The following is a 25851-nucleotide window of genomic DNA, read 5'->3' as shown; positions in this document are numbered from 1 at the left end:
ATATGCTCAAGCGACCTCCTAGGCTTCAGTTCATGGCACCAGTTAAACACAGTAGGGACACTTTCCTGCTCCAGCCTATGTAACCTGCTGAGTGATAAAACACTGCAGTCCTCTGTAGCACACCCTTGTGTTGTCTATAATAGTGTTATCCTGGTACTGAAGTTTTAAAACCGCCTATTTCACGCTAACATTGAAGCGTCGCATGAGAGTGGATGACTCAATTGATCATCACTGCTGCTTCGCACTCCAGTCTCTGTGTATCTGTGTTTGCCATCAGTTTACCGCTCTTCATCCAGAGCAAAAAGAGATACATGGAGACTGGAGCGCAAAGCAGCCAATGAAGATCAGTCGAGTCATCAAGCGGATCGCTCGTCTGTGTTTGTGCTCGGTAAACAGCGAAGTGTGAACTGCTGACTTTCTCTGCCAATCACAAGCATTTCTGTTGAGCACGTGAACAAAATGGCAAATCAGCACTGTTTTACGAGCAGCCATCAACAGTGCTTTAAATGTTAGAGGGAAATTGACAGTTTTTCTTTAAATTCAGTTTTGTGACAAGTCCCTGCTGAAAAATCCAGCTTAAACTAGCCTAGGCTGGTCGGCGGGTTTTAGCTGGTTGATCAGCCTGGTTTTAGAGGGGTTTTGGCCATTTCCAGGCTGGTTTCCACCCATTTCCAGCCTGGTCTTAGCTGGTCAGGCTGGAAAATGACCAGCCAAATCCAGCTAAAACCAGCTCGACCAGCCTGGTTTAAGCTGGATATAGCTGGTTTTGGCTGGACTCCCAGCTTGGCTAAGCTGGTCAAGCTGGTTTTAGCTGGTCATCTCCCAGCCTGACCAGCTAAGACCAGGCTGGAAATGGCTGGAAACCAGCCTGGAAGTGGCCAAAACCCCTCTAAAACCAGCCTGGTCAACCAGCTAAAACCAGCCAACCAGCCTAGGCTGGTTTAAGATGGATTTTTCAGTAGGGGTCTAATATAGTGAATCAGTTCATTAACTCAGGTTTGATAAATGGGATCTAAAACGTGTGTTTGGGAAAGAAAACATTAGCTAACTAGTGCCATTTCCCTTAACTTAGCTGAAAATGAGCTCTGATATCCATATTTAAGTTCACTATTCAGAATGGAGCTTCCAGTTACTCGGAAGGCGGAAAATTATAAATTTATGTCACTTTTATCTCCGCTGAAAGATATACAGCCAAAGACACAACGTTCCTATGTAACTCCCAACAATACTTCCGGGTTTCTTCTCACCGCAGCCTCGAAAATCGTGAAATCGTGAAATCATTCTATTGCTGTAGACCTAATTGGCCTTCGGGGACAATAATTTATTCTAATCTTACTGTAAAGCACAACCTAGTGTATTTACTTGAGATAGATATATACTGTTCTCTGCAACAACAAATATTTTGAAAACTGCTCGTGCAGGATATTTGATTTGTTCACCCACTGTCTTTGTTAAATTGTGTATTGAACAGATTGCACAGGCTCACATTGGCTCACATTGTTGCACAGCCAAAACTGGACTTTAGTTACTACCTGTACGAGTGTATCAATGACAAAGACTTTTGAATTATTATTTTTTTTTTTTGTTCTACGATAAGCTTGTTTAGCCTACCTTTGACTGGACGGTTCTCACGGTAGTGCCGAAATAAGGGACTGTTCTGGGAAAATTGGGACATCTGATCACCCTATGGGCAACTAAAACAGGGCTATTCAATATTCTGATTGGGCTACAACCACTCCAAGCCCCAGTTATCACCAGCGTCACTGTTTTTTAACAGCAGCGAACCGAAAGGAATACTTTGGATTATATTTGGATAATACTTTGGAAAGGAATACAATTTATGACGAGATAAAGCATAAAGCAAAGTGACGCATTTTAATTCATCAGCCAATCATAGGCCCCCTTCTTCCATCGTCCTTGAGGCTTCAGCCACACCTAGCCCTTATGTTAATCCAGCCCTGGGTGCACTGCAGGAAGAAAGTGATTCCAGTAACATTTCAGTTTATCCTTCAGTTTTAACATCAGCCTCATGTGACCTCAAAGCTATTATTTTTAGTCATTTATCGATGAGATTATATGGGGTAAACCCCTTGCATTCCACAATAGAATTAGTTAGACAAGAAGTCAATTGATGCCCGCACTAGTCGGCCAGTTGCCACATCAACTGCTGTGACTTTGATCTCAGTGTCACCAAACTGCATGGTAGTGCGAATCTCCCTGCGTTCAAATGCTGATCCTTTATCGTTATCACCAGTGCTAGCTGAAGCTTCCCCTGATTCAAGTAGGTCTAGCGTGATGGCACCACACTTCCTCACCCCAGGGTCGGTAATATAGGTTATGTCATCAGTGTCGCTGCAGTAGATGTTGATGATGATCTTCCGTTGACCCATCCTAGCAGGAGTGTAGCTCCGCCTCACAACCTCACCCAAGGCCACAGATTGATCAACACTTACAAAGCGGTCCAGAATGTCAGTGCACCATTCTCTTCCATCCTTGATGAGTAGCTTATCATGAGGGTGTCTTCCTTCTACAAAGCGGTTCAAAACCCCAACACCATAAGTTAACGGACAACGGCGTACTCTGACAACAGTGGGGTCTAGACCAAAAAGGACTGCACCCTTCAAGATGGTTAGACCTACATCATGTGGAATTATTATACGGCAGTTCCGTCCTAGTGTATTCTGAATTGCCCGTTGAAGCATGGGTGACTCTGCGAATCCTCCAACCAGGAAGAGAAAACGGACACCCTTAACTTCTTCCTTCTGCATGACGTTCTCTGGTAGGATGAGAGAAATTTGATATCAGATAATTACCTACTGACCCCTGGCTTGGTTTGTGTTTTAGAGAAAAGTCCTCACCAATATGTTTTATGATATTGTTAATGGTCGGCTGAAAAAGCTCGTTCGTGGCCTCCGTAGAGAGTCTCAGCATTCCTTGAGATGACCACTTTATAAAATTCATACTGACCAAAACATTACACAAAGTTAAAACAAACTTTTTAACACATGTTTTAGCAAATAACCCCCTCAGTGAGTAAGACGTACTTGCTCTTGCGCAGGGCAGTTTCCACACTCTGGCCCCGGTGTTGCTTGTAGAAGTCAATGAAGGAGAAGGGCAGTGAGATGTTTAAAGTGTTGGCACGGCCAGGAGCTGCTGTACGTTTGCGGGCTTCAAATGCAATAGTGAGATCTACCCAAGCAGCTGGACGTTTAGCTTTAAAACTGTCAATAAAGTCAGTGCCAAAGATTTGGCACAACATTGTCTCAAAGGCAAGATCCACACCAACTGCACCATAAGGACCCCCTAAAAGACAAGAATGTTAGTGTATCATTTAGATTGGTTTATATGTCACTTAGTTTGCATAATAGTTTTTAAAGTGCCTCAGGATCTTTTGAAATTATTTGGAATAACGTTTACCCAAATTATCTTAAGCTTTAAACATATTTCAGGACTGGAGTGAAAAGAAAGGACTTGGCTAAAGTGAACTCTTAAGAATAACCAGTTTTGATTTTATATCAACTATATCAATTTGCTCCTGATGTGTTGATCTTTGAAAAGTATTAACTCTGACACAAATCTCTTTATTCAGAGAAAAGTGGACCAATTAAAAATATTAAACAAACCACTACAAAGAACTACAGAGCACCAAATATAATTCTTTCTACAACCATCAGTGTCTGAACTTGATTCTGGAGGGCCACTTTTTGCAGAGAACACCAAAGACTGTAATTTTTGGAGTAATTCTAAGTATCTCAATTAGTTTTTTCAAGTTAGGGCTTTAGCTAAACTTTCCTTAAGCACAGCCTTGTAGTCTAGAATAGGTATTGCACAACTCTAGCCTAAATGTATCCATACAAACATTTCCCCAATTAGTTTCTGATAACACACTTGTCTTTCACATGCACTTGTGAACTTGCATTGGTCATTGTGTGGGTGTGAAGTATGCACAACTGTATTTTGTCCTATTGCCATTTTAGTTGCAAGAAGGCTGCTTATGAGTGCTTGATGTTGTTAAGAGTACCCAATTATGCAGGCATCATGAAAAAAAGTACCTGGTGGTTGGCGCAGTGCTTTGTTACCAAAGTGTGGACTCCGGTTTTCCCCACCCACCGAACTGACTGACAGCCACATATTACCATGTCTCTGTAGTAATGCGTATAATCATATCAACAAGATGTGTGCAAAGCAACTGGGATTAAAAGATGTTTAGCTCTCTGTGATTATCTGCACCTCAAGAATGAGTTTTAAAGGTTTATGATGTTTTTAAAACTGCATGTTTGTAATAAAGAAAAGACAGTAAAATTGCTCTGTAATTCATCACCAAAGGTGAATGTCAGTACAATTATAATAGAAGATGCATTAATCCCAGTTTGTGGACATTAAATCAGGTTCATTTTGTACATTAACATAATTGATATCCATACAGCAGTGTATATTAACGTTTATCCTGGCACATTTGCTGTGCAAAAACAGTGCAGAGTTAAACATATGCATGAGTGTGTGTGCGCAAACTTTGTAACCACATTGTGTGTGGCTCATTATTGCAGAAAGGCTTGAATTAATTCCACAACATATACACCAAATAACCATTGGGAAAGTTCTTACTGTAGTAAGGAAGATCTACTTCATTCTTGTCTGTCCTTGTCATCTATGTGAGTCGCAGCAGGAGATTGAACCATGCATCAGAGCAATAGGGAAAGATCTCTATAGCTCTGATATGTATTTCGGAGTGGTGGGTGAGGAGAACTAGCTCATTTGCATTAAAGGCACAAGCAACTAAAACAGCTACAGTGTCCTAACAGCTCTAATTTCCTATTTTCAGAAAGGTGTAATAAATAATCATATGGGTGTATTTAGCTGAAACTTTACAGAAACATTCTGTAGACATATTAAATCTTTAAAAAGTGGTAAAATAGGTGCCTAATTAATCATCACTGCTATCATCATTTCTTTATTGTCTTGATGATATTTAAAAGCAATATCATTCATATTTAAAAATGTGGTTTCATCAGGGAAGTAAAGTGGTTTAAAGTTTGGCGGAGTTGGCTGTGGTTTTCCACTAACCTGAGGCTTTGTAAAGCTCTTTCAGAGTGCCCTGTGGCTGCTCAATCTGATGCACTGTCAAATCCACAGTCCCACCTCCACAGTCAGCTACAATGTACCGGTCACCTTTGAAAACACAAATCATTCATTTTGCGTTAGCTTAGACAAGCCTCTTAATCAAGCTCTGCTATCAGTTGATTTGATAATTAAAATCAAAGCCCCTATCAGCTTATCCAACTTCCATGCAGTCAGATGGCTTAACATGGAACATTACTCGAACACTTCTCAGCCTTGCTAGCATCACTGCTCCCTACTGCATGCTGCTTTCTCTGCTAGCTGCTTTATCGACCATATTCTCACCAGCTCATTCTTGAGCAGTTGCGTCCTAATGGTTTGTTATAGTTATTTGGACTTCCAACCACTGTACTTGGTACTTGGACTTGGTAATCCAAAGGTTGCTGGTTAGATACCCAGTCACGGCAGAAATTAAAGATGGGGAAAGTGAATGAATCTAACTCTCTCCATCTTGATACTGGGGCTGAGGTGCCTTCAAGCATGATACCTACCTAACCCCTAATTGCTCTCCAGAGGCTGGCCAGGTGTATGCTCACATTTTTTGTGTGTGTGCACTTGTATGGGTTAAAAGCAGAGGACCAATTTTGAGTACTTGACAAAGCTCATTTGATTTTCATTACAACATATGCTGACTTAGGGTGTACGCACACTATGCTATCTGAACCGTGCCCAGGCCCATTTCCCGGATTGTTTCAGAAGTGTAAGTGCTCTGAATCTGGCTCAGGTGCGGTTCACTTGACCGGCCCTAACCCGGTTGGAAAAGGTGTGCGAAAGCGCGGATCACTTGGTTTCAGGCGCGGTACACTTGTAGTATAAATGCAAAGCGCACCTGAGCCCAAAAATAAGGACTAGACGTGACTTTTAAGAGACTTAAAATGGATTTATTCATTTTTCCTACTGTTCAATAAACGCATACTGTCGTAGATTATTAAAGACGCAAACCCCTAACTGCACGACAGCTGCACCTTTAGTAATCCTCCTGTTACCTGCAGCACGAGGACTTTATGATTGTTCATGAGCGTCAAAAGTGGCTGTTCTGTTCGGCGAAAAATTTGACCATGTGTCACTACATCTCAAACGACTGAAACAATAAACCTAAAAAAAATTTCCACTGTGCTGAGGGAGAGCGCTTTTTAAACTGAACAGCGCATCATCGATGACGTAAGCGTGCTCAAGCTCGAATGCGATACGAGTGCGGGCCGTTGGGGTAGACGGGAGGGGGACGGGAGGCCCGGTTCAAGGCAACTGTACATAATGTAAGTACGCCCTTAAGCAATGCCAGAAAATTGTCATTGTTGCTTGCTTTGTTTTTAGTTATTTTTCTGTTGTAGCCTGCATAAAGCTTACAATGGAACATGGAATTTAAAACAACTATACCGCCAAATGCCATTTTGAAATATACCAATAAATTTCAAGTGTGCTAAAGCTTATCTGTTGTTTCTTTTTTAGTTGAGAGGACCTGACTCAATTTAATGTAAACCTAAGGCTCTTGAATGCTTAATAATTGTCTCCAGATTTTCAGCACCAGGACATGTTTAAATAAAACCCATGTTCTTCCCTCTTTGACATGCTGCAATCAGGAAGATCTACCAAACAGCCTTCAGACATGTATGAAACAATCTGAGATAAGTGTCCCTGACTCCTGCCAACTCACTTTTCTTCACTACACAGGAGAGAGGAAAGTGTGTTCCTTGTTTGTTTACTGTGGCATAATAACTCTGTTTCATGGGAAATGGCCTCCTCTTGTATGCATGTTTTTGCTATTAAGAACTGCAAGAAACTATGAGAAACTGAAGGAGACTTGTATTGTGTATGTTAGATTGCAATAAACTCAATCCCTCTCTCTCCGGGAAACATCTGGTGCTAAAGATCTGATTATTTTGACCCTGCACCTTGTCATTGTGCCAGTCATGCTGAGAACTGCACGCACGCACACACACTGGAGGCATGAGTTCAAACTATTCAGCCTGTAATAACATACCCACTATTGCTCCTTAATGAGGGTCTCTTGGAAATCTTGGAGTCATATAAACAACACAATATGCACATATGGAACAAGAATAGAAATCTTCAATCTTGACAATATTCTATTTTACTGATCAATAATTTGATTAATCACCAACAAAAGACTTCCATAAGTCATTGTTTAAACATCTTACAGTTTTTTTTAGGATTGCTTACACACTAAAAATAAAAGTAGTACACTATTAGCAAAACCTTACACACAAGTATCAAAACATCAGCCCATATTTGCACAACTGTTAGCACATTGTCAACTTAGCACTTGTTGCAAAACTCTACACACAGTGATTTTCAAAACACTAAACACACTTAACATACATTACACACTAAAATCTATCATGAAGTCACATTGCAATACCAAAGCACTGACTGTCAAATTACTGCACCGTCCAACCAATAGGTTCAACACAGTCATCAGGTGTGCAAACACTTGTTTGATTTATTGTAGACACAACAATCAGGTGTTTAAGCACTGTAAAATGCCAGTTTCAATGAAAACCATCAGGTCACAATATCAACTCTGGCACACACCATAAAAAAAAAAAACATATTCAAATGAAGCAAATTTATGGAGTGCCATTCGAGCACAATTTCGAAAGGGTGAAAAGACTGGCATGATTATGCAGAAGTATGTATTCACTTTAGCATTGTGATCTGGCAATCTGTCTCATTATCTTTTACTGTACTGTAATACTAGATCTACACTGAACTACAAAATTTTGCCTGACACTGTTCTTCAGGTAGTTTTACGAATGGATGGAGAGGAGATCCAGCATGAGTTCATTTACGTAGATGATGGTGTGTTCAACCTGACGAGAACACAGAGAAGAAGAAATATTGGCCACAGGGCTATAGTCAATGTCCCAGGGCAACGTGGGCGAAATATACAGTAACACATGTGCAGCCATTACAAAGAATGGGGTCCTCCATTGCATGCCCATATGGGCCCTTACTGTATAACACAGCACGTATACTTACATTCTTGGACCAATAGCACAACATAACAGCAGCAAATCAAATTAGTCATACCCAGTACATTGTTGTCTGGGACAATGTGTCTTTCCACCGTTCTGCTCTGTTTCAGAACTGGTTTCAGCAACATCCACATTTTACCGTCCTGTATCTTCCACCATACTCTCCATTCCTCAACCCTATAGAAGAGTTTTTCTCGGCATAGTGGTGGAAAGTATATGATCTTCATCTCCGAGCTGAGGTACCCCTCATCCAAGCCATGGAGGAGGCCTGTGACCAGATGGAGGTAGCAGCAATACAAGATTCTACATTCAAGACACTTCTTTCCAAGGTGTCTTGCTAAGGACAACATTGCAATTGATAATTCTCATGCCAGATCCAGCTAGGCGAAGAGACAATGTCTAACTTACAGTTCAATACGTAAAGTGAAATGTTACAGTACTTTAAATCTTCATGCCAACATGTTGGACATGTTGAGGAATTAATGAGTTTCTTCAAGGTGCAACATTGTTCTTGAGTAGTGTTTGGTGAATTTACTTTATATTTGTACTTTGTTGATGGTAGCCTATTCTAATCATAGGGAAGTAGAAGTGCTAAAAGTGTTTTAGGTTTATCACAGCAGTGTGTAACTCGTGCAAACAGTGTATAGTAAATGTGAAAATGTGTGTTTCTTATTGTAAAAAAGTGTGGTTTTTAAACATAAGTCTATTTTTTTATAAGAGTTTTTATAACTATTTCATGTAAAAACTTTAATAAAGTTGTTTAAAACAATAAAGGTATAGTGCATGCCATCATTTATATATTTGCATTGGTTTCACTTACCTGTCTGCATCTCAGACCACAATTCTCCAGTACCACTCTCTACCAGAAAAGTTCGGCTATGTCTGGCTCTGCGGAGCTGCTCACGGGCTGCAAAACACATTGGCTTTATTTCAATTAAAAAATCCCTTTTCATTAAATCAAATCTTTATCACTTAGTCAATAAAACTTGAAAGAGATAAGGAAAGATTGCAGATACCTGGACAAATACATTTTAAACCCTGATTTAATGAACATTGTAATGTTTTTATTTTTCTTTTTGATGTGAGAAAAAAAAAAAACAAATAGAACAAGCTTGTTTTAAGACTGTAGTTTTACAGTCGGCACGTTTGCTGAATAATGACCTGCTAAACTAAGAATAATCTCTGCTTCCCTACTGGGACTTTTAAGGCTGTACTGGATGCCATGTTTCCAGAGGAGCTCATTTTATGGACTGAATTACTTCAAACATTTCCTTTCAGGTAGAGTTTGTGTATACTAGAGCATATGGACATGCTGCTATATATTCTCATAGCTTGCAGCAAACACAAAAAAGATAATTCCGATAACTTCTATGGGGGCAATCAAGAACCCATTGCAACAAAAATAGCATTTTAAACAATACATACAAAAAAGGGGGGAAAAGAAAAAAAATAACAAAGCAAATTTATTTACTTTGTCTTAAACTTTAACTACAAAACCCAAATGAATTATGTAATCTTTAATTTAGATGACAGGGCAAAAACTGACAAGGTAGATATATGCATTATACACTTTTTGAGGTATGGTATTTTAAGATTTGAAGTGTCTGTATGTGATGAATAAAACAACACAATTACATAAAAGGCATTACAAACTATTTTAAAGCTACAAAAAACATGGCAAAGAAATTCAAGCACATTTAGATGGAATAATATGAAACAGAAAAAAGTGAAGACAAAAAGAAAAATTCTGCAGGGCATAACTGGGCTAAAACTGAAGTATATGTCCATTAGTGTAATAAGTCAGAGTACAATGAGTTGAGCATTCAAATGCAGCTTATAAAGAGAATAGTTAGGCAGGCAAAAGGTCAAACAGGGACAGACAGGAGCATAATGGCTGAATGGTCAGCAAAAGCAAGAAAACAACAAAACAATAAAAAAAAGTCAAAAACTATGGCAGGCAATACAAGGAAACACTTTATAATGCTCACTTGCAGTTTAACAAGACTCAGTAAAGACTGTTCTTCTTCTTAGTTTTATAACAATCTGCATTCTTTGTGTATATTGCTTGTACATAACAGTGCATGCTGTACTTGTTTTGCAATCAGAATCTGTTGTTCTTGTTTTGTCATTGCACTGCTTCAATCCCACAGATTTCAGAGCTCAGGTCTTAGATGGTGCAGCATATTCAACTCCTCCCAGTTCCCCACTAAACAACTTAATCTCCAGAACTGAAACAGAACAATTGTTTTATTTTCTTGCAGGAATTAAATATATATAATAATCAGTTTATCTAACCCTGTATTGTATATTTTTTCTCTTCACTTTTGTCAATTGGTGAAGATTGTTCCTTGCCACTGTCTTGCTTGGTTTGGGACTTGTGGAGCTGCGCATCAATGGATTTGCTCTTCAGGGTTTGGGTTTGGCATTGAAAATTAAAACACACTGAACTGAACTAAACTGAACTTCTGAAATCTAGACTGACACAGTTTCAGTTTACTAAAACTTCTATGTTAAGCAGCTTTGACACAATCTACATTGCAAAAGCACGATTGAAATAAAGATTAATTAAACTGAACTGAATGTTTTATAAAAAATTTAAATAAAACCTATATGATCACTGTTGAACTCATATCACAGTAGGTATCCTGTCTTTACTTATCTTAAGGAGAAAGGTAAGAAATTCTATTATTTCCTTCCTGTCATTATTTTAAACACTCATATATTACATGCTCAATTGTTTCTTTTACATTACAAGATTTGCATAGTCCATTATCATGTACACCAATTAAAAACAGTGAATCATTCAGCTCAGTAGTATGCCCCTGTCTCAGTCTGGTATTTACAGTAAAGAGTGTGAGTGAATGAGGCATCTTTATAGTACTAATAATCAGTCTAAGCAAAGTGTAAAGACTTCTGGGAGTTGTTTTTCATATAGTGGCACATGTGTAGTTCTCCAGCAAGCTGCACAGGCTAGATCACTAGTGATCGTGACAATTGCTTTCTGTGTGTTCGTAATTGTGTTGCTTTAAATATTTTCCAGCTGATTGATGCATGGATGATATCAAAGCCATCGTTTCCCCAGAGATTTTCATAAGGGGGTTTATAATGGGGCTATAAAGGGGTTGGTAAACAGAAAGAAAACCCAAACATTCTTAGCTGTACATTGAAAACAAAACAAAAAAATAAATAAAAATAAAAATAAAAAATTTAACAAAAATATGAAGGTGCATTAAATTAATTTAAGTAATTTTTGCCACATAAGTTATTTTGCTCCTAAATTGTAACACAAAATTGTGAAACCTCAAATAAATATTTATATGATATATAATAATATGATATTTTACTATACTTTAAAACCACTAAAACCACTCAATTGTTTTAAAATGCAAGCAGAAAAGACAGAAAAGAACAAAAAGGATTATCCAGGGGACTTGTGCAAACAATCCAAAGGAGGGTGAGCTCATGATCCGCAGCACCTTGTTTCAATTATAACATAAAAAATGTGTGAGTGTACATTTACATTTTGGTTCAAACGTAAAAGAGTGAACAATAATGTCTACAGTGCTTTATTTGTGTTGTATATAAATGTGAAAAAAGCTCCATTTTATCTTTTGTCAAGGACTGATAACAACATTAGTGTCAATCTTTCAAAGAGATTTTTGCAGCTCTCTGATCTCAGGGGCACTCTAACCTTCCAGAAAATGTCATCTTGTGTTTCAGTTTTAATCCAAACCACATGCTTTTGTAGTTGTTAAGACCCACTTGGATCTGAATCAGTCTTACTCTGATCTATCCATCCTGCATGCATGAACCCACACATACCCACACAAAACAAAAACAGCACTCTCTTTCCAAAGGATGAAAGATGACCTGGTATTCCCCACGCTTAAATCATGGTTCCTATTTAATGTTTATAGAGAACTGTGATACACAAAGCAAAATGTTTCCAGTGAACAATCTCAGAGTGAGTTCTAATGCTAATATGTAAAGAAAAAGTCATTTCTTACCTTGCCTAAAACTGGAGTCAAATGGACGGGACCCGTCTATATCAAAACCATTAGTTACTGGACGCTGGCTTAGGTCAGTGACCTGGTGAAGACGCAGTTTCCTGCAGTAGATTGATGCAGCCTCTGGTTCAAGAGCTATAAGAAGCTGCTCAGGAGAATCTGGAGGAACTAAGCCTGCCTAAAAATAAATAAACCAGAGCCTTAATATTACAGTCTAAAAGTAAATATTGAGTAACTTCAACAGTTCTCAACAGTTCTGAATCAGGTATTTTCCAGACTGTTTAATTCTGGAATGAATCAGTACTCTGAACAAATCAGTTAGATACATAGAATAGTTTAATAACTGACACTTAAGGACAGTTGCAATCTGGGTCGGTACCAGTTGGGAAACACCCTAGCAACAGGCAAACTTTAGAAGCACTTTAGAAGCTGCATAAATAGATATATAGACTGCAGCTCTGCACTTTAAATTTGGCCAGAGGAGAAATGGTCATGCCCAACTAAACCTGGTTTCTCTTCAGGTTTTTTCCATCACTTCCGTCAATTGGTGAAGTTTGTTCCTCACCACTGTCACCACTGGCTTACTTAGTTTAGTACTTGTGGAGCTGTGCTTCGATTTATTTGCTCTTCAGTGTTTGGACTTTCAGCAGTGAAAACTAAACCACACTTTAACTGAACTAAAATTCAACTTTGAAAACTTGACTGACACAGTTTCAGTTTACTAGAATCTACATAGTAAAAGCACTAGAGAAATAAAGATGAATTGAATTGAATTGAACAATAACCATGTCCACATGCCCACTGTACGGTGACATGGTAACCAAGAAAACAGGACAAAAGGTCTTTAGGACAATTTAGTCATTTAACATGGTACAATGTTAAAGCATCAGTATGCTGCCCCACTTGGCCATGGAGTTATGATGGAAGGTGGTGGGCTGCCTTGTTCCCCCTTTTTTGCCTGGCTGGGACAGGCGTGGTTTCCTGTGTTTGTGTGCCGGTCTCTTGCATTGTTTAACCTCTGTGACATTGCAAAGAGGAAATTAACCTCGACCTGCATTACTTTTAGTGAGGTAGAATTTGAAGAGCCGTGGCTATTAGAACAAATACAGCAAATGGTACTGATCCAATCAACAGCATTTGACTTTAAACTGAAGCATTCACTGATGATTGTTGTATGGTCTTAGATGTGCCTAGTGTGCCAAACATAATGTCTGTGGTTGATTTTTTAGTGTTTTTCTCATAGGGAGATTTTTTTCACTCGGGCAAAGCACACACATATGTAATGGATATCAGGTTTTGGTCCTTTTGGCACAGTGTTTTACTCCACTCACACAAATGTCTGTCAACCTTCACATTTATTGCATGTGTGCAGTGACTTTGCATTCCTTTTCAAGTACGCACATTTCCTGAACTGCAATGGGGGCTGCAGAATATTCAGTGTGGGAGTGGGATTTTTTGTATGTGTGCATGGGAGAAGAAAGAGAAAGAGATGGTGTGTATTGGAAAATATGTCATTTTGGGGTTTGCAGTGAACACTGGTTTCAGATCTGTTGTGCTGCATTACCAGATATGCAGCTTCTCGCATGAACTGTTTGGCTGGCTGCCTCCACACGGCAGGAACTGTGATGACCCACCGTACTTCATTACCTTCCAGCACAGAGGAGGACTGGTCCTTCACCTCCTGAAAACACACAGAGACAAACATTACAAGGTTTCCTACACTTATCTGAACTAAATTCCCCAGATTTCCCAGATTTCACATGTTTATTAGTTATTGATACTTCCTTTTTCCACTCCACTATATAGGCCACATTCATAATTCATGACTGGAGGTTTTTGGAAGAAATCTCCCAAGTTGTCAGAGGTTCCTGAATGTATGTGGAAGTAGGTTTAGGTCCAGCTAAGACTAGCTACTACTGGCCTAGAACTTCCATCAACCTCCACTGTTTAATTAAGTGATGGAAAAGAGCACAGTGAAAAATATGGTCCAAAACCACTGCACAGCTCAAAGTTATACTGGCTCAGACTGGCTGTAGTGTGTGGGGTGGGCCCAAAAGCCATTAGAGTGGAGTCAGAATGACACTTAATATTTGGAGTATTGTTTGTGTTTAAGCAGCAGGGAATTGTGTTTGTTTTGTTATTAAATGTTCAAAATGTTCAGCAGTTCCCACCTCATTCTTGAACTGTGATCTTTATCTGTTACAGCGGATGCCCTTCTAGCCGCAACCCATCCCTGGAAAACATCCACACACACATTCACACACACACTACGGACAATTTAGCCTACCCAATTCACCTGTACCACATGTCTTTGGACTGTGGGAGAAACCGGAGCACCCGGAGGAAACCCACGCGAAGGCAGCGAGAACATGCAAACTCCACACAGAAACGCCAACTGAGCCGAGGTTCGAACCAGCCACCCAGCGACATTCTCGCTGTGAGTCGACAGCACTACCTACTGCGCCACTGCCTCACCCTATATTCAAAATATTCTTAGTCAAATACCAGATACCAAATTATTAATTAATTCATTCATTCATTTTCTTTTTTCAGCTTAGTCTCTTTGTTAATCTGGGATTGCCACAGCAGAATGAACCGGCAACTTATCCAGCATATGTTTTACACAGTGGATGCCCTTCCAGCTGCAACTCATCACTGGGAAACATCCATACACACTCATTTACACACATACACTACGGACAATTTGGCTTACCCAATTTACCTGCAGCGCATGTCTTTGAAATGTGGGGGAAAATGGATCACCCGGAGAAAACCCACGCTAACACGGGGAGAACATGCAAACTCCACACAGAAATGTCAACTGACCCAGCTGAGGCTCGAACCAGTAACCTTCATGCTTTGTGGCAAACGTGCTACCCACTGCACCACCATGCAGCACTAGATACCAAATTGATAAAATATTTTAATGAAATGAAATTAAACACGATCCATCAAGATAAAACAAGTACCAACAAAAGGTTACAGATGCTAACAGGAATTATTTGACACACTAAATCAGGGGTGTCTAAACTTGGTCCTGGAGGGCCGGTGTCCTGCAGATTTAAGATATAACTTGCCTTAACACACCTGCATGGATGTTTCTAGAAAGCTTAGTAAGAGCTTGATTAGCTTGCCCAGGTGAGTCTGACTGGGGTTAGAACTTTACTTACCCTCCAGGACCGAGTTTGGGCACCCCTGCACTAAATGATCAAATGATCCAACAAAGTATATGTAGCTGTTCAATGGTATCTGTCAGTGTAGCAGCATTTTTTGTGTGTGCATATATTCACCTTTAAAGCATGTTCTCGAAAGAACCTCAAGGCATGAGCAAACACCTCAATGGCCTGCACTCTTCTTCCACTAACAGACTCCAGCTCAGTCTCCATAGTAAGATCCTATAGAAAACCCAGAGAGTGTGCTGTAAAACTGCTCATTAACAATGACAAATAAAATTATTATGCTCTTTAGACAGGCAGTAAATATGTTGTTTTTTTCACAGCATTGATACCTTATGACCAATGCTTGATCACCCTAATGCCAAGTTCAAGTTGCATGATTTTAGTCCTGATTTTGACTTGCTGACAGGTTTTGAGAGTAACCAACAAATGCCCAAAATCACAGGCAAATCAGTGCTCCTTCAGTAACAATCACACAGTGTAAACTATCAAACAATTATCTGAGTCGTCAAAACACATGAGATACTTGGCTGGCTAAATATCTGGAACTGTCTGCGATTTAATCATGTTGTGTAAAATGTTGTGTAAATTCTGATCAAAAATAACATTCGCAATTACCTACAGCTAATGAGAGAGCAGCATCCACTACTATGGGTATCTGCGGCCAGCGGGAGAAGTTAAAAGTGCTTATTTTCAGTCTATTTTGACCCAAGAAATGGAGGAAAAACTAGAGTAAATTTGGCAGCAGCACTTGTGTCTGTTTAATGTGTCATCAGAGCAATAACACAACTGGGTCAAAAAAGAAAAAAAAAAGTTTAAGGGAAATTGCTAATTTCGTTCAAAACCCAGGTCAGCAAAATAAGGTTATTTTCTACCCCACTAAAGGCGTCTTTCTCATTATGTAGTTAATAACAAAATATATACTACGTGAACTCATGTTGATTCCATGTCACTCTTGCGTGTGTTTGGTTGTAAGACGTACCCTAACTTGTGGACTGAGACAAAGTTGTTGGCGACTCTTCCTCTTGTAAAATCTACAAATCTACAAATGTAGTATGAAACCCTGTCCCTAATCCATATTCATGTTTTCTGCAGGTTTCACACATTTTAAGACTTTTTGAGACATTTTTAAGACTATTAAATTAAATTTTAGACTCATCAGGGGCTAAAGGCTCTATCAATTTATCAAATGGCTCAAATGGAAAATATTTTTATTTGCCTTATCAAAATGTTGATATAATTTAATACATTTAATAATAGAATAATACATTAACAATAAAAAATAATTTTCTTAGGGGATATTTTAAATACTGATTAAAAACAGGCAACTCTACTTGTATCTATACACTTTTTTCCAACATAAACTTTCTTTAAATTAAAAATAAACAAATATTTTTAAAGTAAAAAAAAAACATAATAAACTAAATATATGCACAACAATCTCTCCAGGTCCTCAGCAGTAAATATATGGAGCATTTTTAAACAAATGTTATTGTAAGGAAAATATTGAAACCATTATGGTAAATAGATAAAATTTACATTTTTAAATAAAAGGTTTAGAGTTTTATTGAAACGGATTATTGGTAATTGGATCGGTTTTGGTCAGATTGGGTAGCAATACATAAACAAAGGAAAATTAAGACTTGTTTAAAAAATATTTAAGACTTACAATACGATATTTCAGTAAATTTAAGACTTTTTAAGGCATAAAATTTAGATTTTAATATTTAGGACTTTTTAATAGTAATGCAATGTGAAAAAAATGTAACTACTACTTGGCATAAACTGAGGAACTATACTTGTATTATTATTAAAAAGAGAGAGAAAAAAAACAGTCAATATGTAATATATGCTTAGCTTACACTTGTGCTGTGGATTTTCATTTTGAATTTGTCAAAGTATAGCCAATGTCTGGCCTCCTCGGGGTCAAGGTCATGATAACTGTCTCGCGCTGCAAAGCCAAAACTGTGGAAACGTAGGTCAGGGGTCAGCAGAAGACAGGTTGGACTTTTCTGATTTGCTACACCAGGGTCTCCTCCCTCCCACCTTCTGTTAGAAAATATAGGGAGAAATGTAATGGTAAGAAATGGGAGAGGGAGTTATAATAACTACAAGTTACAGACATAAATACCTCATCATGTGAATGGTCTCAGGGTCTTCAATGAAACTGAAGGCATAGCCACTGGAGGTGGTGCCAAAATCTATTGCGACCACCACATAAAATGGACGAGCCAAACGTGGTCTAACTTCTGTTCTCTAAACAGAGAAAAAAAGAAAAACAAAGTAGGTAAAAAAAGAAAATAATGTTTTTTCCTTATCACTTTTAAAGAGGAGTGGATTTACAAAAGGTTCTCCCCTGGTACAGAGAGTAACTGACTCCACCTTCTTCTTCTGTTCTCTTATCTCTAGATTATTTCAATGACCTGAGTGTTTAATTCACACAGAAAATTTTTCCATTAAAAATATGAGATACCAGCAGTAAAACTGAATTAAACACAAGGGGCCCTATCATACACCCGGCGCAATGTGGTGCAGGTCGTGACTCAAATGTTGTTTGCTAGTTTAAGTTTGGAGCAAGAGTCGTTTTGACGTTTTGCACCACGCTGTTTAAATAGCAAATGCATTTGCACTCAAATGTGCGCCCAAAAGTGTTCTGGTCTAAAAAGAGAGGTGTGTTGAGGTGTATTGCTGGCGTATTGCTATTTTGAGAAACTATAATAGATCTTTCATTAGAACAAAGCTGGTCTATTGTACAGCGCAGAGCGTGTTAGTTGTGCGCCTCACTTATACACTGCTCAATACACACAAGATGTAGAGCAATACGCAAATATCTTTACCTATGAAGAAGAATTAAAATATTAAGGATATTTATAGGATATAATAAGAATATATATAAGATATAAATATAAAGGATTAAGATATTACAAAATATATTTTCTAGCCTATATATAAAAATAAAAACCACTGCCTTCATGCCTTTTTCATCTCGAGAGGCTTTTTCAGTTTATTCATAACAATTTGCTCTTGTATAACGCTATTATTATTAGCAGTATTATTTATTATATCCATATATATTTGTTTTATTAAAAACAAGCTTAGATTTGCCCATTTGTCAGGTTTCAGACCATATGGGGAACAGCATGTGTATTTGGATATAACTGTGTTTTTTGACCACACTTCGTTACTATTGTTCATTTATTCGTTTGCTGTAAATTAGAACTGAATTTAGAAATAGTTATGAAACAAATATTTGCTCTTAACAAACAAAATTAATTATTTATAGGCTAATTGATGTCTGTGCATACAAGGTTTCCCTATCCACGAGAGCGAAAGTGAAAGTAAATAATGAAAAGGCTTATCTCTCATTCTCGCACTGCAGATGATCTGTTTAACTGTACACTTGCTAGTGAAATGCTCAGTTTTTTTACTTACAAAGTCATCATGTAAATAGCAAATGTGCTATGGCATGGCGCAACTTGCTCTTAAAGGGAATGGGAGATGAGACTCTGATTGGTTTATTCTCAAAACACACCTATAACTCATTAAGAAAATAAGCTCAATCCTTTTAGACCATGCGCCATGGCGCAAAGTGGATTTTTCCGTACTTATATTAGCAAAAGTGAACTCTGACACGCCCCTAATGTGTTTTCGCCTTGCGCTGTGCACTTTGCGCATGGATCATCAAAATAGAGCCCAAGGTCTCAAGACACTCTAAAAACATAACCTCGCAACAATCGCACACAATTGATCAATCTGTTTATTTCAAATGAGCCACTTATAAATACATATTTAGGGCCCTATCATGCACCTGGCACAATAAGGCAAAATACGTGTTTGCTGTGATGTGTTGCTGTTTTCAGACCAGTAACCCTAATTCTTCCATTTAGTGCCACATTGTTTAAATAGCAAATCTGTTTGCACCATTTTGTGGACTCATGGGTGTTCTGGTCTAGCAAAGAGGTGTGTTACGGTGAATGTTGCTTTTTTGAGAAACTAAAATAGACTGTGCAATTGACCAGCTGAAAGTCCAGCGCAGAGAGCATAAGTTGTGCTCCTCAAACGCTTACACATTGCTTAAAACACACAGAATTTACAGCAATACGCAAATATGTTACAAGATGAAAAATAATTGAAGGATTAAAATATTACAAAAAAAAACATTACTTTTTACATACATATAAAAACACTGCCTCCATGCCTTCTTCACCTCGGAAGGCTTTTTTCAGTTTATTCATGACAACTTGTTTTGTATAATGTTATCATCATCATTATTATTATTATTATTATTATTAGTAGTAGTAGTAGTAGTAGTAGTATTAGTATTAATTATATGCATATTTATAAATATAGAACTGAATTTAGAAATAGTTTTGAAACAAATCTTTGTGCTTAACAAACAAAATTAATTATGTAGGCTAAAGGATGTCTTCAGTGGAGTGCGTACAACTCTGTTTCCTTATTCACGAATGAGAGAAAGAAAAAGTAACGAACCTCTTTATCCTTAAGCTGCAGATGGTCTGTTTAACCGTTTTCTCACAAGTGAACCGCTCAGTTTTTCCACTTATAATGTCCACCATGTAATTATTTTCAAAACACGCCCATAACTCATTAAGAGATTAAGCACAACACTGTTGGACCATGTTCCGCAGTGCAGAGCGCTTTCCATCCCTGAAATACTAAAAGTGGATTTGTACACGCCCTTAATGCTTTGCAGCATGTGCTTTAGACTTTGCACCTAGATCGTTAAAATAGAGCTCATAGTTGTGATCTTCTGGAATTAGGGGCATCTACATATTTCACACATTATGCGGTACTCTAATTTGTGACATGATTGATGTGAGGTTATGTTATTATCCAATCAGCGACTGAGTGTTTAAGAACCCTGTTTGAATTTTTTTTTTTTTTTTCATTTTTCAGTTCTGTCTTGTAAAATAGAAATTATATAAGGCACTTCTAAGAGACTACAGTATAGAGTGAAATTATTTGAGAAACATAAAAAAAAAACATTTTTCTTATACCACTGATTGCAGTGCATTTTGAATGAAGGATTATCTAATGATAGTGCCATTTTAAACTAGCTTACTAAGTGCTAAGTAAAGACGCATAATTACATATCTCTGATGGTGCCACATCCTTTTTCAACTTTACTGTAGTCTAAAGAATCTGATTTTAGCATTTAATCCAGAACTGAGGTCAGTGTTTATAAAGTGTTGCAGAAGGTGCATATTAAAGAAATGTGCCTGATCTTACCGGAGAGGGGGAGGGAGTAAGAGGAGTGATACTACACTCATTTCTGGAAGGAAATGGAGAACCCGATGGAGATGTAGAGTCTGATTTATCTTCACCTTTATAAAAAAGAAAAAATAAGCGGTAAAGAAAAAGCAGAGCTGAGTTGCTCAAGTATTGCACTGAACACAAGATCAGGACTGCATGTGAAACTCGGAACTGGCAAAGCAATTATGAGAATACAGGAATCTCTAAAAAGTTTATTTCTCTGGAGAATCAAGTTGTGATTAAAAAATGTGGATAAACACACACAAGGATTACCTGTTTACAATGAGCTCATCAACATATATTTATAACTTATAATACATTTTACCTAGCATTGACATGTCTCATATGTTTTTTCGGTGCTGGAACTTGAAGAATCAAAGAATTCCAAGAATTTTATAATTGCTGACATGTCAAAAGTGTGCATGACATTTTCCAGGTCAAAATGAATTCCATGGTAATTCATGACCCATTAATATAGTTGCTTTAATATGTCTTCAAACAAGCACATGCTCAGGCATGGGAGGAATTTACTCAAGAGAATGTTATCGACATGTACAGATATTCTCAAGAGTGCAGTGTGTAGATAACAGAGGGTCACACCCCTGTCCAGTATTGTTGATGGAACAGACAGGAATTACAGCAAAGTTCCCGTGGAAATACATGTGGATGACCACAGGCTATTCAGCTTTCTCCTTTCCGATGTATATATGTCCTGGTTAAACAATTTTCATAAAAGTTCCTTAAGATATTTTACAGATATTATTTTCATCCAAATCTTAAAGGAATAGTTCACCTAAAACAGAAAATTTTGTCACCATTTACTCACCCTTCACTTGTCACAAACCTGTTTCAGTTTCTTTCTTCTGTTGAACAAAAATGAATATATGTTGAAAAAACGTGTGACTTCCATAGTATTTGATTTTCCTATGAAATAAATTTTTTACCAGTTTCTAGAATTCCACAAAATCTTCTTTTGTGTTCCACAGGAAAAAAGGAACTCATAAAGGTTTGTAACCCCTCGGGGTGAGTAAATAGAAAAATGAATCTCTTTAAATTCGAATAAGTTCAATGAAATGTTACCTGGCACCTGTAGACTGTTGATACTGAGTTGCAAGACGTCTGCCATTGTAAATATTACAGGACTTTCACAGCCTAGGAGGAAAACATAACACTGACTTACTTATTATTGAGGTTATATTATTTTATTATTATTTAATTTGTTGTTTGTCAAGATGTAGGTTTTAAACACTTAACCATTGCATTTTTAATTGTATTTATTTTTAAATATTTATAATTGTTATCAAGGTTTAAGATAAGAAATGAAAATACATACAGTGGAATTCAGAATTATTAGCCCCCTGTTTATTTTTCCCCCAATTTCTGTTTAACGTAGAACACTTTTTTTTTTTTTACATATTTCTAAACATGATATTTTTAACAACTCATTTCTAATAACTGATTGATTTTATCCTTGCCATGATGACAGTACAAAATATTTTACTAGATATTTTTCAAGACATTTTTATACAGTTTAAAGTGACATTTAAAGGCATAACTAGCTTAAATAGGTTAACTAGGCAGGATAGGGTAATTAGCAAGTTATTGTATAACGATGGTTTGTTCTGTAGACTATCGAAAAAAAATATATAGCTTAAAGGGGCTAATAATTTAGACCCTTAAATGGTTTTGAGAAAATTAAAAACTGCTTTTACTCTAGCTGAAATAAAACAAATAAGACTTTCTCCAGAAGAAAAAAATATTATCAGAGATACTGTGAAAAATGTCCTTGCTTTGTTAAACATCATTTGGGAAATATTTAAAAAAGAAAAAATTCAAAGAGGCTAAAAGTTCTAATAACTTCAACTGAGATGTGGGTGACCACAGCAGAATGAACCAGTAACTTATCCAGCATATGTTTTATGCAGCGGATGCCCTTCCAGCTGCAACCCATCACTGGGGAACACCCATACACTCTTATTCACACACTATGGACAATTTAGCTTATATGCACTTATAGCGCATGTCTTTGGACTTGTGGGGGAAACCGGAGCACCCGGAGAAAACCCACGCGAACGCGGGGATAACATGCAACTCCACACAGAAATGCCAACTGACCCAGCCGAGGCTCAAACCAGCGACCTTCTTGCTGTGAGGAAACAACACATTCTACTGCTCCACCTTGTTGCCAATATATACAATTAAAGTCAGAAATATTAGCACCCCTTTGATTTTTTTTTTTCTTTTTTAAAATATTTTCCAAATGATGTTTAAGAGAGCAAGGAAATTTTCACAGTATGTCTGATAATATTTTTTTCTTCTGGAGAAAGTCTTATTTGTTTATTTTGGCTAGAATAAAAGCAGATTTAATTTAAAAAAAAAAAAAACATTTTAAGGACAAAATTATTAGCCCCTTTAAGCTACTTTTTGATAGTCTACAGAACAAACCATCATCATTCAATAATTTGCCTAATTACCCTAACCTTCCTAACCTATGAAGCCTTTAATTGTCACTTTAAGCTGTATAAAAATGTCTTGAAAAATATCTAGTGAAATATTATTTACTGTCATCCTGGCAAAGATAAAATAATTCAGTTATCAGAAATAAGTTATTAAAACTATTACATTTAGAAATGTGTTAAAAAAAATCTCTCCGTTAAACAGAAAATGAGTAAAAAAATAAACGGGGGCTAATAATTCAGGGGGGCTAGGAATTCTGACTGTATATATAACAACTGTATATATATATATATGTATATAAATAATCATTGACCTTGACCATTTACATGCATAAAGCCACATAAAAAAGCAATCATATCTTGGAATGCAAATGCTCAAACATCATATTAGAATGTCCCAGCCGCAACAACAAAAACAAACCATGACGTGTTAGTGGGTGTGTATTTTGTCTTTCAGTTTCACTAAATTTGAAGTTTCCCAATGCTCTTTTTTGAGTTTGTTTTCTAAACAAAATGATCTGTAACTGCAGTGCAGATACAAAGTTTGTAAAAAAAAGTTTAGTCAAATCTTGCACAAGTACTACTTGACAGTTTTGTGTTAATTTACAAAATATTGCATTTAAAGTCATTTTATATTATGAACACAGAGGAAAAAATAAATATGGACATTTCTTAAATTCAGCCTCTTAAATTTTGCCTTCTAAGGAAACCCTAAAGGATAACAAAACCTGTCATTTTAATATTGTTGCAGTCAGTCAGCAGTAGAACAATTTATTATAAAAACATACAATATAAGAAAATATATTTGTATAATATATTTATTATAGTATACTATATTATAGTGTGTGTGTGTGTGTGTGTGTGTGTGTGTGTGTGTGTGTGTGTGTGTGTGTGTGTGTGTGTGTGCGTGCGTGCGTGTGTGTGTGCATGTGTGTGTGTGTGTGTGTGTGTGTGTGTGTGTGTGTGTGTGTGTGTGTGTGTGTGTTTGCAAAAGTAGAAAAGGTGAAGAGGGAGAGGTAAGGCCCTCCCATTATGCTTGTTTTGTAAATGTATCTGACTGAAATACACTCTCCAGATGCTTACAAGTTGATTCAGAAACAGAGAACCTCAGCTGGCATTGAACACTTCATAGATCAAACATTTCTGCAACAACATAATTTAGTTTACAAATTATAAACACACTAAATGATAAAAGCCAACTGAATTTGATTGATACTAAATATACTGCCGCTGCATGTAAAAAATAAAAAATAAAATAAATACACACACATATATATATATATATATATATATATATATATATATATATATATATATATATATATATATATATATATATATAAACAAAAATTAAAACCATTTCTTATTAAATAACTATATTATATACAATTATATTATATAAATATAATATAAAAACTAAAATGTTCACATTACATAATTGATATTAATATTACACTGTACCTACAGCACATCATCTATATTTATTCCATGTCCATCAGCAACAGTGAAATATTGTCAGCTGCCACTAAAAAATCATTTTGATTTGTAATTCAGTTTGTTGAAACCACAAACTAACATCATGTATCCTCAGAGGAAAATCTTCAATTTCCACCCAATGTCAACAGTGCAGCACAGTACCATTTGAGGAGGTCAATCATGATAGAGACCTTAATGCTATTACATTAAATAAGGCCAGACTAAAATCTCGGTTGTCTTTTTATGGCACACTAGTGCATCAAATAAATCACCCATTTCGGAAAGCCCCCATCACTTCCACTACTGTTTGTCACCACTGCTTAAAATGACAAGACACTACACCATGATGTTAGTTCCATTAAACATTTCACTAATGTTTTACCATATCAAATTTACTCACCCGATTGTTAAGGATACTTGGAGTATAGTCTTTGATGTCCAAAGTGCCAAAAGGAATTGGATGTTTCAGTAGCAGACACTGAATTGCGTTTGATTATGCTGTTCCCAAAAGATGTTTTAGCTAAATACCTAAAAGGAGTAAATACATTTAAGGTTTGAGTGAATCATGCGTTCAGGTCCAAAGAATATTCCAGTGACTTTCTCTGTTTCTATATCCCAGCGGTCAGTCCCTCATTTGCTGTGGAATGGAGGGGAGAATGTTTGAGAAAGCCTCACACATACACACACACACACACACACACACATACAGGGACTGGACTTGAAGGCTGCTGTAGTGCAGGGGGAAGGAAGGGAGAGCTGACTTCATACTGACATAGAATCAATCAGTATTGGTGTGTTTGTTTGAGAGAGAGAGAGAAGAGAGAGAGAGAGAGAGAGAGAGAGAGAGAGAGAGAGAGAGAGAGAGAGAGAGAGAGAGAGAGAGAGAGAGAGAGAGAGAGAATATTTGGAGTGGCAGCATGCTCTGATTAAGTCATCTGACCCCTCCTTCTCCTGTTCCCTCTCTTTTCGTCCTGCCTACCCCCCTGCATCCAACTTTTTCTTCCCTCTCAACTTCTCTTCCAGCTAAGTCTTTTTTCTTTCCTTCCTGTCTTCTCTTCTCTTTTATTTCTTGCCCTGCTCCCCTTTCTCACTCTAACAAAGCTCTTTTGTAAAAAGCAGAACCATCAGTTTAAAACATTCTGAAACTACATAGAAACAGATGTATCTGTGTTGAATTAGTCCATTCTTTTTAAAAACTTTAAGATTCCTTCTGAAATGAGTTTGTTACATAATTCAGTAACATTTATCTGTTTATAAATGTATTGAGGTGTATTCAGCACAGATATATAACCAGAGTTCCTTTAAGGCAAGTCATTTCACTCGGCAGCCATCTTTAAAACGCCTCTCG

The 25851-nt window shown here is 37.2% G+C and overlaps 1 protein-coding gene across 2 annotated transcripts; it reads right to left on the bottom strand.

The window, feature by feature from the left end:
- Nucleotides 1–1572: 1572 nt before the first annotated feature.
- hspa12b (heat shock protein family A (Hsp70) member 12B) lies at nt 1573–25275 on the bottom strand. 2 transcript variants are annotated; one of them, NM_001042686.2, is made up of 13 exons: nt 24904–25275; nt 21652–21723; nt 20548–20642; nt 17429–17553; nt 17160–17346; nt 15412–15516; nt 13686–13802; nt 12122–12299; nt 8935–9021; nt 5065–5169; nt 3045–3303; nt 2859–2962; nt 1573–2776 (listed from the first exon to the last, which is right to left on the bottom strand). In NM_001042686.2, the coding sequence occupies exons 2-13, from the start codon at nt 21695–21697 to the stop codon at nt 2109–2111; spliced, it is 2076 nt and encodes a 691-aa protein (NP_001036151.1). In that variant the 5' UTR covers nt 21698–21723; nt 24904–25275; the 3' UTR covers nt 1573–2108. The 2 variants fall into 2 exon arrangements, with proteins under 2 accessions (NP_001036151.1, XP_087116110.1); XM_087259984.1 differs by having other exon boundaries at nt 1850–2776; nt 20548–21434; nt 21516–21723.
- Nucleotides 25276–25851: the final 576 nt, after the last annotated feature.

The sequence above is a fragment of the Danio rerio genome, chromosome 7, assembly GCF_052040795.2.
Source record: "Danio rerio strain M-AB ecotype USA chromosome 7, GRCz13ab, whole genome shotgun sequence".
Taxonomy (NCBI): domain Eukaryota; kingdom Metazoa; phylum Chordata; class Actinopteri; order Cypriniformes; family Danionidae; genus Danio; species Danio rerio.
This window is presented reverse-complemented; position numbering and strand designations above follow the sequence as displayed.

Excerpts from the sequence above, each read along its gene's own strand:
- hspa12b (NM_001042686.2), bottom strand. The coding sequence starts at position 21,697 with ATGGCAGACGTCTTGCAACTCAGTATCAACAGTCTACAGGTGCCAG. Across the intron at positions 20,643-21,651 it reads CAACAGTCTACAGGTGCCAG|GTGAAGATAAATCAGACTCT; the intron begins GTAACATTTCAT and ends TTTTTTATAAAG. Across the intron at positions 9,022-12,121 it reads TGACTCCAGTTTTAGGCAAG|CCCGTGAGCAGCTCCGCAGA; the intron begins GTAAGAAATGAC and ends TGTGTTTTGCAG.